The sequence below is a fragment of the Trachurus trachurus genome, assembly GCF_905171665.1.
Source record: "Trachurus trachurus genome assembly, chromosome: 22".
Lineage (NCBI taxonomy): Eukaryota > Metazoa > Chordata > Actinopteri > Carangiformes > Carangidae > Trachurus > Trachurus trachurus.
Genome location: NC_139907.1, coordinates 7,790,079 through 7,806,300, shown reverse-complemented (window position 1 = coordinate 7,806,300; position 16,222 = coordinate 7,790,079). Strand labels below are relative to the sequence as shown.

At 42.2% G+C, this 16,222-nt stretch overlaps 1 protein-coding gene across 1 annotated transcript; it reads left to right on the top strand.

Moving 5' to 3' along the window:
• Positions 1-457: 457 nt before the first annotated feature.
• On the top strand, positions 458-15,866 carry gyg1a (glycogenin 1a; the record flags this gene model as incomplete). Its single annotated transcript, XM_083998062.1, has 7 exons — positions 458-602; positions 2,995-3,130; positions 3,268-3,442; positions 3,873-4,035; positions 5,223-5,349; positions 6,078-6,312; positions 14,114-15,866. The coding sequence occupies 7 exons, from the start codon at positions 458-460 to the stop codon at positions 14,297-14,299; spliced, it is 1,167 nt and encodes a 388-aa protein (XP_083854188.1). The 3' UTR covers positions 14,300-15,866.
• Positions 15,867-16,222: the final 356 nt, after the last annotated feature.

The following is a 16,222-nucleotide window of genomic DNA, read 5'->3' as shown; positions in this document are numbered from 1 at the left end:
AATTTACAGTGTGCGCCCCTGTATTTTAATTTATGGGTCACTATAGCCTACTCTGAGTAAAAATAAAAAAGTTAGCGAGCTGTGCATGAGAATGAATGCTAGTGTTGCATTGATAGATTAAATTAGCTACTAACACACTGATGCACCTTTGATTATAGCCCAACAGAACAATAATGCATGTTATTGCATTGGCCTCTCTGCACAAGTTTGCTACTTCAGCTTTTACTAGACTTTAAATTTACTTCATTTGTCATGTATACTTACGCATGACAACTTCCTGCTCTGGTGTGGGGTGAAAGTGAAAGAGTTTATCAGTAGTTTACCATCATTTCTACAGAAGCCTGACATTTTGTTGTTTCCCCCCTTACAAATAAAGTTAGACACTGAATAGAGAGAGGAAAATGAGAGAGAGAGAGAAAGAAACGTAGAGGGGGGCGTGTCAGCTGTCACTGGTCACATGACCCGGAAAATGTGGGGCTTAATTCCTGTGTTGGATTGCTCCCAGCTGCTGCGCCTCTGCCCTTCGCAGTGCAAACCCTGTACCTTCCCCATCACGACCCCCGACCCCCGGGTGGACTCTGCTCAGCGCGCCGTCATGTCGGGTAAGAAACGCCGGAGCTCCGGACCGCTGACAGCCGCAACCGGCAACCGGAACACGGGCCACCGGACCGGACCTGCGCGAACTGTCTGTCCCCATCATCCTATCTCAGAGAAACATCGCGAAATTATTATTAAACGACGAGTTGTAAAAGCGAAGCGGTGCCGAGACACGGACAGAGAGGAGGCGGCTGAAGCTACTCAACCGTTTGCACCGTTTTTACTGTTTTTTTTTAACGGTTGTGATGTTTGAGTTTACGGTTTGATGCAGCCGTTTGGACCACAGTGAAGCGCGCGACCATCGGAAAGAGCACATCCGGTTCTAAACTTTCAAAGTAAAACCGCTCCGAATGCAGCTAGTTCCGGGAACCACAATATCTTTTAAAAGTATTTTATAGGCTAAAAGAACATATTTAGCGCTTTAATATTAAAGTAAAAATGTAAAAAAGTGTAATATTTTATATAAAAATAATTTTATGAGGCTTAGAGTTGAAAATACCAGGGCAATTAGGGGATGGACCATGAAAATGTGCATTTTCAAAAATGTTTCTAACTAAAAAAAAAGCAAGTTTCAGAGGACTTTGTAGGGGAAATGCAACAGCTGTCTTTACAGTTACATGTTAGGATTATTATGGGATGTTTTGGTGTGTGTTTTTTTTCCTATTGTGAGGCCAAATGGTATATTGAGAAATATATTTCAGCAGTGTCAATAATAATTGATGATGGAAATGACTGCTAAATACCACAATGTTAAGACACATAGGCAATGCAGAGGGAGAAGTGGAAGAACCACTAGTAGAAGATAATTACATGACCAGTAGGCTATTTCCCAGGGTTACATGCAGAGTAAATGTAGCCATGATTAGCTTTTTTATCGTAGCTGTTCAAGGCACAATATTGATATCACCATATCTTTTTTTTTTTTTTTTTTTTTTTTAACATTCTCCCAGTATCTAAAAACACAGTCAATTTGTGAATCATTTTGAACTGTGCTGCTTAAAACCTTATTTTCCGTGTGGCAGGTATAGCTACTTTTATTTTTAGAGACGACATTATCAACTTCCTGGGTTAATGCGGCCTCTTTGATGAACTCGACGCTGTTGCATGAATGTGTGGACGTGAGCCGCAGCGTGTGGCCTTCAACTGTTCTTTTTCTCATGCTATGAGAAGCTCACAGCATGACACCTTTATAGTGTCTTACTATCTATAATAAATAGAAACACTGTAAGATATTATTTACTGAAGTAACCATATCAATCATCCTATTAATGTCTGATTACATATGAAACAATAACCTATTTAAGTTTTGATGTAGTTTTGTTATCTCTTTTTTGATGTTAATGTATATACATAAATGTGTATTTTCCACGCACAGATTAGTCAATAATTAACTAAATTTTATTTTAAAATCAGTTCACTCACTCCACATTACTTTTGCTATATAGTATACTTTTTTTGTGAATTTACATCTTTTTCAAACTGGTTTCCTTATCAATATCTGTGCTCACAACTCTGTATCATGACAAACCCAAAGGTCCGTCCATATGTCACAAGGCTTCATGTAGCCAGAGATAACTCTGTGGGAACTCAACACATGCTTCCTGTGTAGGCGACACCGGCCTCACACCCTTTTGATAGTCGATTTATAGTTTGTTTTAATCAGACCGTAGCAACCACTACAACATTTCCAGATGGATCAGGTTTCCCCAGAAATCCCCCCCCGGCAACGACACATACGTTCAGCTTGGTGAATGCAATCTGCTGGCTCTGGGCCCAGTTTTCACTCAAGCAGCAACACAGTTTGTTTCCCCCTTGCTGTTGTTAACTTTTGCACAAGGGATTCATCAGACACTGAACTTAACACAAAAAGCAAATGAGCTGGGACAGTGGATGTGAGCCAGGTTAGGGTTTTTGATTGATGCTTGTTTGTAAAAATGGAAAAATGGGCATTGATTCTTAATGTAGGTTACTGTCAAATTCAAAGTGCAACTATAAATGTTCAAAAAGACTGCAAGAGCCGTGTGTGATATTGAATAGCATAGTTAGCATTTACATTTACATAACTAGTATTGATTTGTTTATCTTAATCACCAGCATGATTAATAAGTCATCCATTACCTCACAGCATCGTAGTGCAGGAAGAAGCTCTGACAAAAAAAGCAGTGTGCAGTAGAGTTAAGGGGAATACCAGGAGATCTTCATAATATGATTACGATGATCAAACAGCATCAAAGTTTCAAAGCTTTGCTACAAAGAGTTTAGTGTGTCACTGTGTGGTTCTGATGCAACCTCGTTGTTTTGCTGTTGGTGAGGCCTGCGAGCCTCCAAAAACCTCAGAAATGCAGATATAACAGGTTTGTGCAATCAATGTGTGTCTGTGTTTTTTTGTCTGTACAGACCAAGCTTATGTGACGTTGGCCACAAACGACAGCTACGCCAAGGGAGCGATGGTTCTCGGCCAGTCGTTACGAAACCACAACACAACCAAGAAGCTGGTTGCACTCATAGGAACTCATGTTACAGAACCGTGCAGGTAACTTCACATCAGTGACACACACTGATGAAAAATGATATACCGTATTTCTTTTCTCTTCCTCTGTCTCTTCTGACTGACAAAAAACTTAACACTACATGCATGTTAATATGAGTTGTGTTTTGTGCGTTCTGCAGGGAGGCACTGGGCTCCATTTTCGACGAGGTGTGCGTGGTGGACGTCTTGGACTCAGGAGACACGGCTCACCTGGCGCTGATGAAGCGACCGGACCTGGGAGTGACGTTCACCAAGCTGCACTGCTGGACTCTCACACAGTACAGCAAGTGTGTGTTCATGGACGCAGACACACTGGTGAGAAAAACAAAACCCGATGACACAGGAAGCAGACAAAAAAAATCACCCTATTAAATATTCTTTTTATTGATGCTGTTGATTTCTGAGAAAAATGTGCATTTAAAGTTAATTTTCATGAACAACTGAGCAGTACCTATTCTAGATTTTAGACATAAAATCCTCTATCCATAATATTTTAGCTGCGAAATAGGTGAGACTGAGTTTTAACACTAGAAATCTGCATACCTGCCTTTGATTCCCACACTTTTAAGATAAGATAAGATAAGATAATACTTTATTGGTCCCACAAAGTGCAAATTTACAGGGTTGCAGCAGCAGACAACAGCAAAGAAATGTCTAGCACAGATACAGAAAAAAAATCAGCAATTTCATAGAAATATTACAAAATAAAACCTCACAAACTCAACTTTTATTTTAATGTGTCCAGGTGCTGTCAAATATAGATGAGCTCTTTGAGAGGGAGGAGCTGTCTGCGGCGCCGGATCCCGGTTGGCCCGACTGTTTCAACTCCGGGGTTTTCGTCTTCAGGCCGTCCAACGAGACGCACGAGAAGTTGCTCACGTTCTGTGGTGAAAACGGCAGCTTTGACGGTGAGACGAGAACACAATGTAGAGATAAAATGACACAGATGCTGATATGTGAAAGCGGACCAGCTGCAGTGAATTAATATAGGGAGTGTTGACTGACATGTTCATGGTGCTTAACCTCAAACAAAGGTGTTGGCAGGTAGTTAATTGAAGCCATGAAGTTTGGGATACTGCTCATCAGTATCTGATCGGTTGTTATAAGCATGAAAAAACAAATTCAAGCCACTTATGTGCAACCGGTTTGTCATTTGCAAACAGCAGCCACCAAGTCTGTCTGTTGAGGCGGCATTACACTCAAACAAAATTGACCTGATTGTGGCACCAGATGAAAGAAGTCATGGGATTACCAAACTCATTAGAATTAATCCTCAAATAATCACGTCTTTAAAATAAAGTAAATGTTGAGATGTACCAGTTTTAATGGAGCTGTTGGGCTGAATGTTGGAAATTATTATTAATATTTTGAGTGAAAACTTGACGGGGCTCCATCCAGTATTATTCTGGAGCTACAGCTGTGTTGATGTAAAAATATTTTACTGTGATGGTTGACATTTTAATGTGAAGACTAGAAAAGATGAAGTTCATCTTGGCTCTCTGAAGCCACTCAGAGAGTTAACTTCAATAAACAGTTTACAGAGTAAATGAAACGGCTCTGATTGGATGGTGTGAACTTAGACAGAATACAAGATCAAATTTCTCCACTGTGGCTCAGACAAAAGAAAAATGAACAGAGGTTTGTAGCTGAATAATGAAATTAATATCCAGATTAATATCCAGATTAATAACCCTGAGGTCTGACCTTGTTGTCGCTGTGTCTGACATCTGTCAGCGAGTGTGTTCATGAAACATCCATCATTCATAAGCTCTCACTCTCTCTCTGTGCAGCATCCTCTCACAACACTGTCAGCGCTGCTCTCCACCTTCTATTTTTACACGTTAGAAAGGACGCAGTCCCAGGGGACGTCCAGTGTGTGTGTGTGTGTGTGTGTGTGTCGGTATGTTTGTAGTGTAGTGAGTCCAGCTGGGTTTCAGCAGCCAGCGAACAGAGTGGTTATATAAAACAAATGTTTGTGTACTTCAACGAGCCAAACCACAACTCACAGCAGCCTTTTGTTGTGTTTTTTTGCTTTGACCAGAAATTATCATGTGACTGTGTGTGTGTGTGTGTGTGTGTGTGTGTGTGTTTGCAGGTGGAGATCAGGGAGTTCTCAATAGTTTCTTTAACACCTGGGCGACGGCCGATATTTCTAAACACCTTCCCTTTGTCTACAACCTCAGTAGTATCGCCATCTACTCCTACCTGCCAGCTTTCAAACAGTGAGTACACACACACACACACACACACACACACACACACACACACACACACGGTGCATCCAGGGAGTCATCATTTGGTTATGTTTGATTGACCTTTGATGACCTATTGATTTGATTGTGTAGCTTTCCCTGTACAACTTGACTTCAGAGTGTGTTTGTTTGTTGAAGCTTTTCCATGGTCAGGTCAAATGTTATGTATTTGTGTGCGTGTGTGTGTTAGTGAGTGTTGAATTACAAGAACCTGCTGATATAAATTTAAAGCAGGCACCAGAACACACTGACAAATCCTTTTCTAAAACAGAGGAGCTCACATGTATTTGAAAGAATTGAGAGTCATTTATATGTATAAATCCCACAATGCATTTGTTCATTTTGAGACTAGTCTGACTTTATACGTTCATTTTGACTACTGTAAATGAAACCAGAGTATCATCCAGGTCTAAAAACAAATCCTTAAAGTGAGCAGCTGTGATCAGAGATGCCAGAACGATCCGTATAGATCCTATAGAAGAAAACTAATGATTGACAGTGACGCCTCCTGTTTTAATGTCACAGCTGATCATCTCAGTTCTCCAGTGAGTGATATTTCCTGCGGCAAATAGTTTTGAAGTTAATGTTGTGTCGGTCTTCTTGATGACTGATTCTTAACGTCTTCTACAGGTGCGTGGTGAACGTGTCGACACCTGTCATCCTGTCTCAGCTGCTTCCTCTTCCTCTTGTCGCTACAGGTACGGCCACGAAGCGAAGGTAGTTCACTTCCTGGGCAAGTCGAAGCCGTGGAACTACTCCTACGACGCTCAGAGGGGCGAGGTCAAAGGTCACTCCCCGGCGTCCGACCCCCTGCTGCACCCGGACTACCTGCTCATGTGGTGGCAGGTGTACGCCAAATCTGTGGTGCCTTTGCTGCAGCTGGCCTACGGCGACATGCCCTTCCACAGCGGCTTCGTGGAGTCCAGCGACAACGTACGCCAACTGTGTGTGTGTGTGTGTGTTTGGTTTTAGGTGTGGAAAAGTAAATGAGAATGGCTGCAAGTGTGTGTGTGTGATTATCTGTTGTAACATGTTGCATAATGGTTGAGTCCTGAGTGTGTGGAAACATCTGAACACTCAGCAAAAGTGTGTGGAAACCCGTCATGGTGTGGTGGAATCACTCACCGACCTGTGAAAGCTGTGACTCACATTATTGAAAGCTGCAGAGAAAGATAAGAAGCTGGATTCACCCATATGTTCTTAAGAAAGATCTTAAAAAATGTCTTTAGATCTAAAATCAATATTTTCTTAAGAACAGTCATTTCTTACAAATTTCTTATTTTTCCTACTTAAGAACTTCTTAAAATACGTCACTGCATTGCAATGCACGCGCCAACAAACAACATCGTTTGCATCTTAACCGTCAGTCACTCACTAACCATGGAGAAGGACAAAAAGAGATGCAGAAACTTTTCAAGGCCGGAGCTTGAGGTTATGGTGGATTAAATTAATGTACGAAAAAAATTGCTACTGGGGAAAATTAATAATATGGGAATAACAGCAGAAAATAAGACAAGAGGGTGGGCCGAAGTGACTGAAGCTGTGTCATTATATTTATCATTATTAAAATGTGTTGAAAAAGCCGGTGATATTAGAAGTTTACATATTCACCGTAGGAATTTTAGGACAGGTCAAGTTTGTCTTAAAGTTAAGAACAAATTTGAGAACTTTGATTTCAAGAATACCATTTATTCTTACGTTTTTTCTTAAAGAGGAACTATGCACGTTCGGTCGCTTTTCCTCTGTTTTGCTAACCCTCCTTCCGGCCATGTGCATTTGTTTACATCAAAGCCAGCGAGAATTCAATCAATAGAGCGGTAGATAATGTTATATATCATCAACCACACCTCACCTCGCCCCCCGGACGAGTTTGGAGAAAATGCCAATTTTCTACACCCCCGGGGGTTAGAAGTTTTGAAACACACAGCTCCACCAAACTCCTTCGTATGGCTGAACATCAACATTTGTATCAAAGGGAAATATGAGAAACAGGAAGTAAGATTTGGTGTATTGAATTTATTGTAAAAACTGATCTTTAGGCCTTACTTCAGGTCAAAGCCTTGTCTTAACTTGTCATGGTAACACCGCTCTGAGAGGCTCAAAGTCTTTCACTAGAAACACTTTGCTTTGTTTCAAAGCTCAGCAGCAGATCCTTATGAGCCTGTTGGACACAAAATTATTTCACACAAACGTGAACATCTCTACATGAGTAGTTTAACTGTCATCATTGGTACGACAAGACAAATGCAGATATAAACTCCTTACCTTAGAAATCATAGCTTTTTTATCCTGCAAGTTCTTGATTGATTTATTGCAAGAGTTCAGATTTTCCTGCAAGTTAAAAACAAACAAACATGCTTCTTTCAGGTCCAAACAAGGGTCCCTACTAGGGCTTTTTTTTTTTTTTTTTGTATAACTCTGGCTGTGCAAATGATTTCAAATTTGGTCAGGTTGTGTATTTTGGGTTGAATTTTAATTCTTCATTAGTTTTTTTTCTTTAAAGCAGAAGTGAGTGATCCGGTCGTTTTCGCTAATGCTGCGTTCCAGGCAGGCTTTTGAAATCGTAAATTACAGCTTCAAGTCACAACTTACGACTTTGTAGCGTTTCAGGCAACCCACTCGTGTTTTTCCGACCTGTTTTACCGGTGAAAGTCACTATAACGGCCACTCGTAACTTCCGACCGGTGAACTCGTACCAGATCGAACTGGTACCACTTCACGGTCGGAAAAATACGAGTTTCCTTGAACGCACCATAACAGTCCTCGTCGCTACGTCACCACATTCACTGCGTTCCTTGGCTGCACACACAGCCCTGCATGCTGTTCTCTCTCCTCATTGGATAAAAACTGTAGGATACGATAAATGTTTTCTCTTCGGCTCAGAGCAGAGCAGAGTGACTGAGAGACCCGTGTTTCAGACCAAACACTCTATGTAAGTGATTGCTGTCGGAAGATATAACTATTTAAGACTTATATTAACACAAATATATCACTCACTTCTGCTTTAAGTTATTTATGCCTTTTAACCTAAATAGCTGATATGAGATGATATATTTGTATTTGTACCAACAGTTCTCACGGCATAAAGGAATAACGGCATAATGACATGAACAGGAGAAGAAACAAAATAAAATCTTTAAAAGGGCTTTTTTAGGGACACAGGTGTTGCACAAAATGAAGGGACCCCGAAGGTTTAAAATAAATACCTTCAGTGACATAAACGGCAGTACCTCAATTGTTTTGATGATCCCGGCCAAGGCGGTTTGGTCTGTGTTGGAGGCCGACAGCACCGAGCGGAGCTGAGCCCGGATCTCCTCCAGACGCTCGGTCAGGGCCGTCAGCTTCTCCTTCCGCACCGAGAACTGCACATTTGCCTCGTGCTGCACCCTCTCACTGGCCTGACAGCTCTTCCTGCACTGCTCGTCTCTTTCCAGCTGAAGCTAGAAACAAGTACAGATTAAATACTTAAATGCTTGAATAAATGCTGTATTTTAGTAATGGTAAATGCCATTTCTCTACTCGCTACTTCTGTATTTATTCCAATTCATACCATTATTAGATTAGAGCAACATGACACTGTGCTGATAAAGCCTTTAGTGGGACTGAAGTTTGGCTTTGAACTCTGACCTTGCTGAATTTCTGTTCCAGGTCCTCGTGCTGCAGCTTCAGAGCATTCAGTTCTTTCATGTAGTGCTTTTCACTGGTGTCCTGTCACAGAGTGTTTGTTACATTGACAACATGTGAGTTACTAAGGGGAGGAACGGCTGATGAACAAGCTGGCAGTGGAAACACCAACTCACCCTTTTCCTTTCACAGTATTGAATTTTTCTCTCTTTTTCAGTGACTTTATCCCCGACGATCACGATGCGCTCACTCAGATCTCTGTTGTTCTGCTCGAGTGCGACCAGGCGTTTGTCATTCCTCTTATTCTGTTTGTCCAGCAATTCGTGTAATTTCTAAAAGTAAATGAAACACAAAACGTGACAAAAAAAAGAGTAAAAAGAATTGTCCTTCAAGATAAGATGAGACATTTAGAAAAACATCCTCCAGGAAACTGAACGGACTCCAAGCACTAACAAAGCATCTGAAAGTCCTCAGTTTATTCTGACGAGGAGGCCACACCCATGTACTTTACCTTAACTGTTTTGTCTCGTTTCATGTGATCAATTATTCTCTTAGCCTCAGCGTAAGCGGCATCGTGGTCCTTTTTCAGATTGTCAATGTGGCTCCTCCAGTGGTCTTCTCTTTCTTTGGCCAGCTTTCTCATCATGTCCTCCAATACTTGTTCTTGAGACTTAAACTTTTCCTCATACGTGGACTTCATTTCTATCCGAATAACAACACGAAATTATATCTAAAGTTAAGTTTTAGACGGTATCGAATTCTCGAGTCATCTACTCTACTTACCTGAGATGTTCGTCACCAGGCTGTTCCTCGATTCACTCATTTCCTCCTCAAGTTTCTGTTGAGATGAAAACCCAACGAGTGATTTGAAGCACTTGACTCTTACTTTTTGAAATGTATCAAGGTGAATAACAAAGCTGCAGAACCGTTTCAAACTTCTTCATCTCTTCATAGACGAGGCTGTCAAAGTCGCCCGTCTCCTCGTGAAGCTCGGCCTGCGATTGTTCTTGTTCCTCCTGCAGGACCTCAGTGGAGACTGAACCCTCTGCTCTCAGCCCAGCCATGGTGTTCTGGTGTTCGTGCAGGACGTGCTTCATGTTCTGCTTATACACCTAGTGGGGACGGAGAAGACTCGAACATCAGTCGGTCGATCAGTCATCTCTGCTTGTCTGTTAATTTGACTATTTTCAGATAAATAATGAAAAAAAGACTATTTTTTCAGATTTAAAGGGATACACCAACATTTTTTATTTCATGTCTTGCCTCACTCCCGAGTCCATGTCAAGCAGATAGACACCATCCTTTCGACTGTGCGTGCAGTAACAAGGGAGATAGAGCCCGTATCGCCCGTAATTAGCTTAGCTCAAACGCTGGAAGTGTATAGGTAGTGTTAGCCTGCCTCCACCTAAAGTCATCAGAGAAACTCTTCAGCAACTCTAAACGGAAACCGGCGGGCCGATCTTCGTCTCAGAGCTGACAAAACTCTCCGGTAAGGCATCTTGAGCGGTCAAATGCCGCTAACGGGACGAGATCAGTCAAAATGGAGCAGGGTTCAAGCAAAGACGGTTTATTTTGGTTCAAGCTAGCTACATCGAGGGTAGGTTAGCTTCCTATTTCAAAGTAAAAGCACAAATTCTATCGTCATGGTTTTCTGTATGTAAAGGGCAACGCAACGGGTGTTTTTATTTTGTGAAAGTAACCGGAAGTGCGTTGGTCACAACGGCTAGCTTGAGTAGCGCCGAATTAGTCCGAACAAAATTGTAAACAGCTGGTATTTAGACAAATTAATGACACACTGCTGATCTAAACGGCTACTTTCTCGCCTAAAAGTGTTTGAAATGTCGATAAAGTGATATTTACAGAGTTTAGAGCTAAAATGAAATCAGCTTCTGACTGCTGATTTCGGCTCGGGTAGGAGGCAGGCTAACACTACCTATACACTTCCTGTGTTTGAGCTAAGCTAATTGCGGGCGATACGGGCTCTATCTCCCTTGTTACTGCACGCACAGTCGAAAGGATGGTGTCTATCTGCTTGTCATAGACTCGGGAGTGAGGCAAGACACGAAAAAAAAAATTGGCATATCCCTAAATCTTAGCTAGTACGGGATCATTTGCGACACCCACTTGGAGGGGAAATCCAGTCACGGACTCTCAGTGCAGTTTGTTGTATTAGCTACTCGTACCTTGACCTCTACTTGATGACGCCTCCCATCGTCTTCTAGCTCCTTCTCCAGGTTCTGGAGTTTGGCCTCGGCCTCCTCGAGCCGCCTGTCAGCGATTTTACCAACGGCGCCCCAGATGTCGTCCATCTCCCTGAGAAGAATATCTCTCTCCTCTCTCTCTCTTTGCAGCTGTTCTTCGAGGCTCACGCTGAGCTCTACAATCTGAGATGAAGACACATGTTTCAGTACAGACACACCAAGATGGCGTCCAGAAGCTTTGACAGTTTTACTCAGTTGCTTTGGTTCAGTTCTCACAGGGGGAAACATCATCCTCACAACTCGTAATTCAGCTGTTCGCCCACACAGATGCATCATTTTCACCTTGTCACAGATTACACTACAATTGTCACAAAAAGGATACATTTATCAAAGTTTTTGTGCAGATTTAGAAGACTGTACTTTACTGTTTTGGACCAAAACAATGCAATTTGCTAAAATGAATGGGAGATTCTGTTTTTTTGTGAATGGTAAAATAACTGTTCAGCGATATCAGGTTCAGGTTTTGAAAATGCTTTTCTCATTGAAAAAAAAAACTGAACCAAAGCCAATGAGAACAACTGTAAACAAACGTGACATCCTTGGACCTGCTCGTTGGTCATATCCACTTGGCCGAGGCCGTTTATCAGCTTCGGCGCCTTCTGCTTTTTTCCTGCGCCTTTTTTCTTTGGAGGCTGCAGGGGTCAACAAAGGAAAAAGACAGTTAAAGGACAATTCCGGGGCTGTATTTTCCTTTAGGTCTAAAGGAATCTGAAGATTTTTAGTTTGCGGTAGTTGTGTCTGTCCCCGCATCGCCACGGCAGCGATGAATGGGAGCGGATTGAAGTTCTTAGGCTGTTTTTACATCTCTCAAAGCCGCAATTTTTTCCACAGACAGCGTCAGATGGCTACTCAAACAGGCCTGCGGCCTCGTGCCTACGACTGAATCACACCCCTGCTAATATACAGTACAACAGCACTCCCTCTCGTGTGATATTTTACTCACCATCGTGCAGCAGATTTACGGTTCTCAACCTTTCAGTATCGCTTTTAGAAACAGTTTGACCTTAGTAAAGTCCTGAAGTCCTGAAGTTCTGATTCAAGCATGCGTTGTTATGGCTACAGGTTTTTAAAACTCAACAGTAACCAGTGCCATATCGCTCTAGTAGTAACTAAAGATTCTAGAAATGTTTGAAAATACTTTATTCATCCCTGGAGGGAAATTCAAATCGTCCAGCAGCTTACTACAAACTGTAACCTAAAATGATGTAATGCCTAACAAATGGCATTGTGCGTCTTGATGGCAGCAGGAATGAAGGATTTCATTCTGTTCTGCAGGCCAGGGAGATGAGCCTGTTACTGTAGCTGCTCGAGTCCTTCTTCTCTTTTTTCTTCTTCAGACTGAAGTTAAGAAAAAAAATGACACTCAAGAAGATTTTTTTTCTTAAGAAGGTTTTGTGAATCTGGCCCCAAGAAGCCGATTGGTTCCACATTCCTCTACTGGGTCACCAGCGTTGTTGTGTTTTTGTCGCCCCGCTGGTTTTGTCGGTCACTCTCGGCGGTGCCACGACGACTCCATGAATAGTTTTGCTGTCTTCTGCCAGCGCCCAGCGGAGGGAGCAGGAAGTTGCCACACTCGCCTGAAAGCTCTGCCACATTGTGTCACACTGATGATGAGTTCATACAGACGGGACACGACACCGTCACTGTGGCCAAGGGCGGCAATTACACAATGAGTTTCTCTTGGGTCTGTTTCCTTAGAGACGTCACATTAGGGACCAACTGTTACTGGGTATTATCTGACATTGCAACATCACAGAGTTGCATGAAAAAAAAACTGACTTTTTTTATAAGTACATAAATTTACCTGATGTAGCCATGTTCCTCACTGACTCAGCTGGTGTAGGTGTGGCTGTAGCGTCACCTGGCAGTGTCTGTGCTTTCCCAACCTTGCAAAATGTAGAATTGAGTTTCCTTCATTTAAAAAACATACACAGTGTGAGTTTTTTTCCTCATAAATTCACAATTCTTCTTGTAAATTTGTGACTTTAAACCTGACAATTATTTTTTGTTTTGTTTTGGCCACATAAATTTACCTTCAAAACAACTCTTTCTCGTAATGTTCTGTTAATGTGCAGGTCACAACTTGTCTACTAGAGCGTTTTGGAGTTGTTGGATTGTGTATTTGATGAGTTTGATGAGGGAAACCAAGAAATCCCATCAGCCTCCGTAGCGTAGCTCTGACCAGCTTGCGGCTCTGCTCCGCCGTTCTAAAAACAGCTTGCACCGACAATTAAAGGTAACAAACCTACTGCTATGACTATAGGGATTATGGCAATGGGCCAATTTGCCAAAATGTTGAACTGTCCCTTTAAGAAACCAGAGGCTGGGTGGAAATCAGTGAACTTAACCCCAGGATGTTACGCAGTCATATTTATCTGAACTTTGTAGACATTAACTAATTTTAAGACACTAGCAGGTTGGGCAGCAGTCAGTTATTGTGTCTTACTTATCTGATTTCTTTTTTTTTTAATCTGAAGTGTCATGTCATGTGTATCCAGCAATTAAAAAATGTATTTGTACATTCAAAGTAACACTAGAAAGCAGACAATTAGTCAAGATCTTTAGTGCACATCCACTGTAGGACGTCCAGAGTCATAATCAACTCTTATCTGTTGTCAAAGTGTGTTACTGCACTTTGACTCTGTGTTAAACTAAATGTTGTGTTTCGAGGGCAGAAAAAGAGCAAATTCCCCTGTGAGGAAATTCCAGGGAGGGAAAGCCAAGCATGGCTGAGCTCTGGGGAAACCAGTCCTTATAAAGTATTGCTCCATTTTATCTAATGATTCATTCATTCTCTTTTTTTCTTTCTTTCTTCTCTTCTCTCCTCTCCGTCTCTGTCTGTCACACAGGGGAACCTTCATGAGGACGTGAGCGAGCAGCCGGCCCACTCTGCTGCTCTTCCTCCTCCTCCTCCTCCTGCTCCCAAGGCCTCCTCGGAGGAGAGGAAGCAGCGCTGGGAGGCGGGCCAGATGGACTACCTGGGCGACGACTCCTTCGCCAACATAGAGAGAAAGCTTGACTCCTTCCTAAAGTAGCAGGCGGGCGGGATGGCGAGCGAGCACCACAGACGGACGGAGAAGAGAGGCTCTGTGTGGGTGGGACCTAAAAACACCGCTCAGCCAATCACAGAAGCTTGACTAGCAGGTGACTGAGTGAATAAGCCTCTGTGCAGCTTCCAGCCTCACACTCTGCATCCTGTCAGTGGGTGTCACTGACCGAGAGTTTATGTGTTGACACAACTAAGTCCCCCGGCACTCGCACCATTCATGTTTTTGATATTTTGGGAAATGCGCTCATTCGTCTTCTTCTTTCAGAGAGTTAAATAGGAAGATCAATAGCACTTATGTCTGTATGGTAAATATGAAGCTTCGCCAGCTGTTGGGTTACATCTTCAAACAGATGTGTAGCTACAGTACTGTCACACAAAGTTCACATCCAATATGTTGGATTTAAATCTCGTGTTATATTCTGAGCCGGACTAAAGAGGAAACATTTTTGAGTTTATGAAATAATGTCTTTGAAGATGTAATCCACCGCTGAGTGAAAACGGCAAAACTGTGAAACTCTGTGGGACCGAATCACAAAGTAAAGTGTAAGCTGCTGTCAGGTTATAATACGGCTCCCAGCTCCGTCCAAATGTGAGAAAATCCCCCTACCAATTCCCTCTAATCTTAACTAAGTAACAGATTGTTCTTTGATAGTTTTATTAGTACAAAAAGAAAAGTCTATTAATGAGAATTATCTGGTTTATAGGTGGCTGTATGCTCGATTATTAATATATAATATAAATTCCTTCAGGCCACAGAATACTTACTTCTTTAACAGCTAGTTTTTTATTTCTATTCTTAGATTTTTGTCTGGATTAAATAAGATACAAACAGTTTACATTTGGACAGAGCCAGGTGTCTTGATGCTAAGCTGCAGGTGTCGACCTCGCCCATCTACCCATCTCATCCATTGTCACCCGACCGATCCTGACAGCAGAGCAGAGTGAACGTACTTCCCAAAATAAAACGTCTGTCCATTCCTCTCAAGTGTTCTTCTTGTGCATCTGATGTGATCAGAGATGGAGTCACACTCCTGAGTCTTCCTAAACCTGTGGGAAATAATAATAATTTCAGAAAACTGATGTTGGGGCCAAGCATGTGGTGGTGGTGGTGGTGGCTGAAGAGAAGTCAATCATCCCGTTAATCCTGCAATAATCCTCCTCTAACCAAAACCACTTAAAGTTAGATATGCAGAAACTGGCTGACACCCCTTCCTCCTCCTCCTCTTCTACTCCTCTCTTAGTCCACGCTCTCCTTTCTAGCCAGCTACGACAATCTCACCGTAATCTTGAGAGTGTTCACCTCACCTCACCAGAGTCCATAGATTAACCTCCTTATCTTGTGCCTCTTGACACTCACCAGCTCCCTGTGACTTCAGCGTTGTAACGTCTGGTTATTGTATTAGGGCTAGGTCTCGTTGTGTTAGTGTAATTTGCATGGCACAGAGTTGTTTTTAAAAACGTGGGTCAGAAAAGAAATGATGAAGTTCTTCCACCATGAAGTGTTATCGTCAAGTCAAGTCAGTTTTGTGTGGGATTAAAGGGATAGTATCATTTTTTTTAAAGTGGGGTTGTATGATCTACAAATAGCCCCTAACTACTTTAATTGCAGTAAAAGACTCTCTGCACTCCTCCCGTTAGCAACGCCAGCCCATAGCCCTGCCCAGAGATTTACAACATACAGTGTTGTGAACAGACACAAAGAAACGGCCTATTTTTGCAGCCTAAAAGAGGTTTTACCTGGGAAAAAAAACACAATTCCATTGTTTGCTCTAATCTAATTTTTTCCAGCCCCTCAAAGTGCAGGAAAAACAGTTTTTATTTGGACCTAACCAACTGCTGATTGGCGGGTGCTAACCGTGGGCGGAGAGGGATACGTGAGTTGGTTAGGTCCAAACAAAAACTGTGTTTT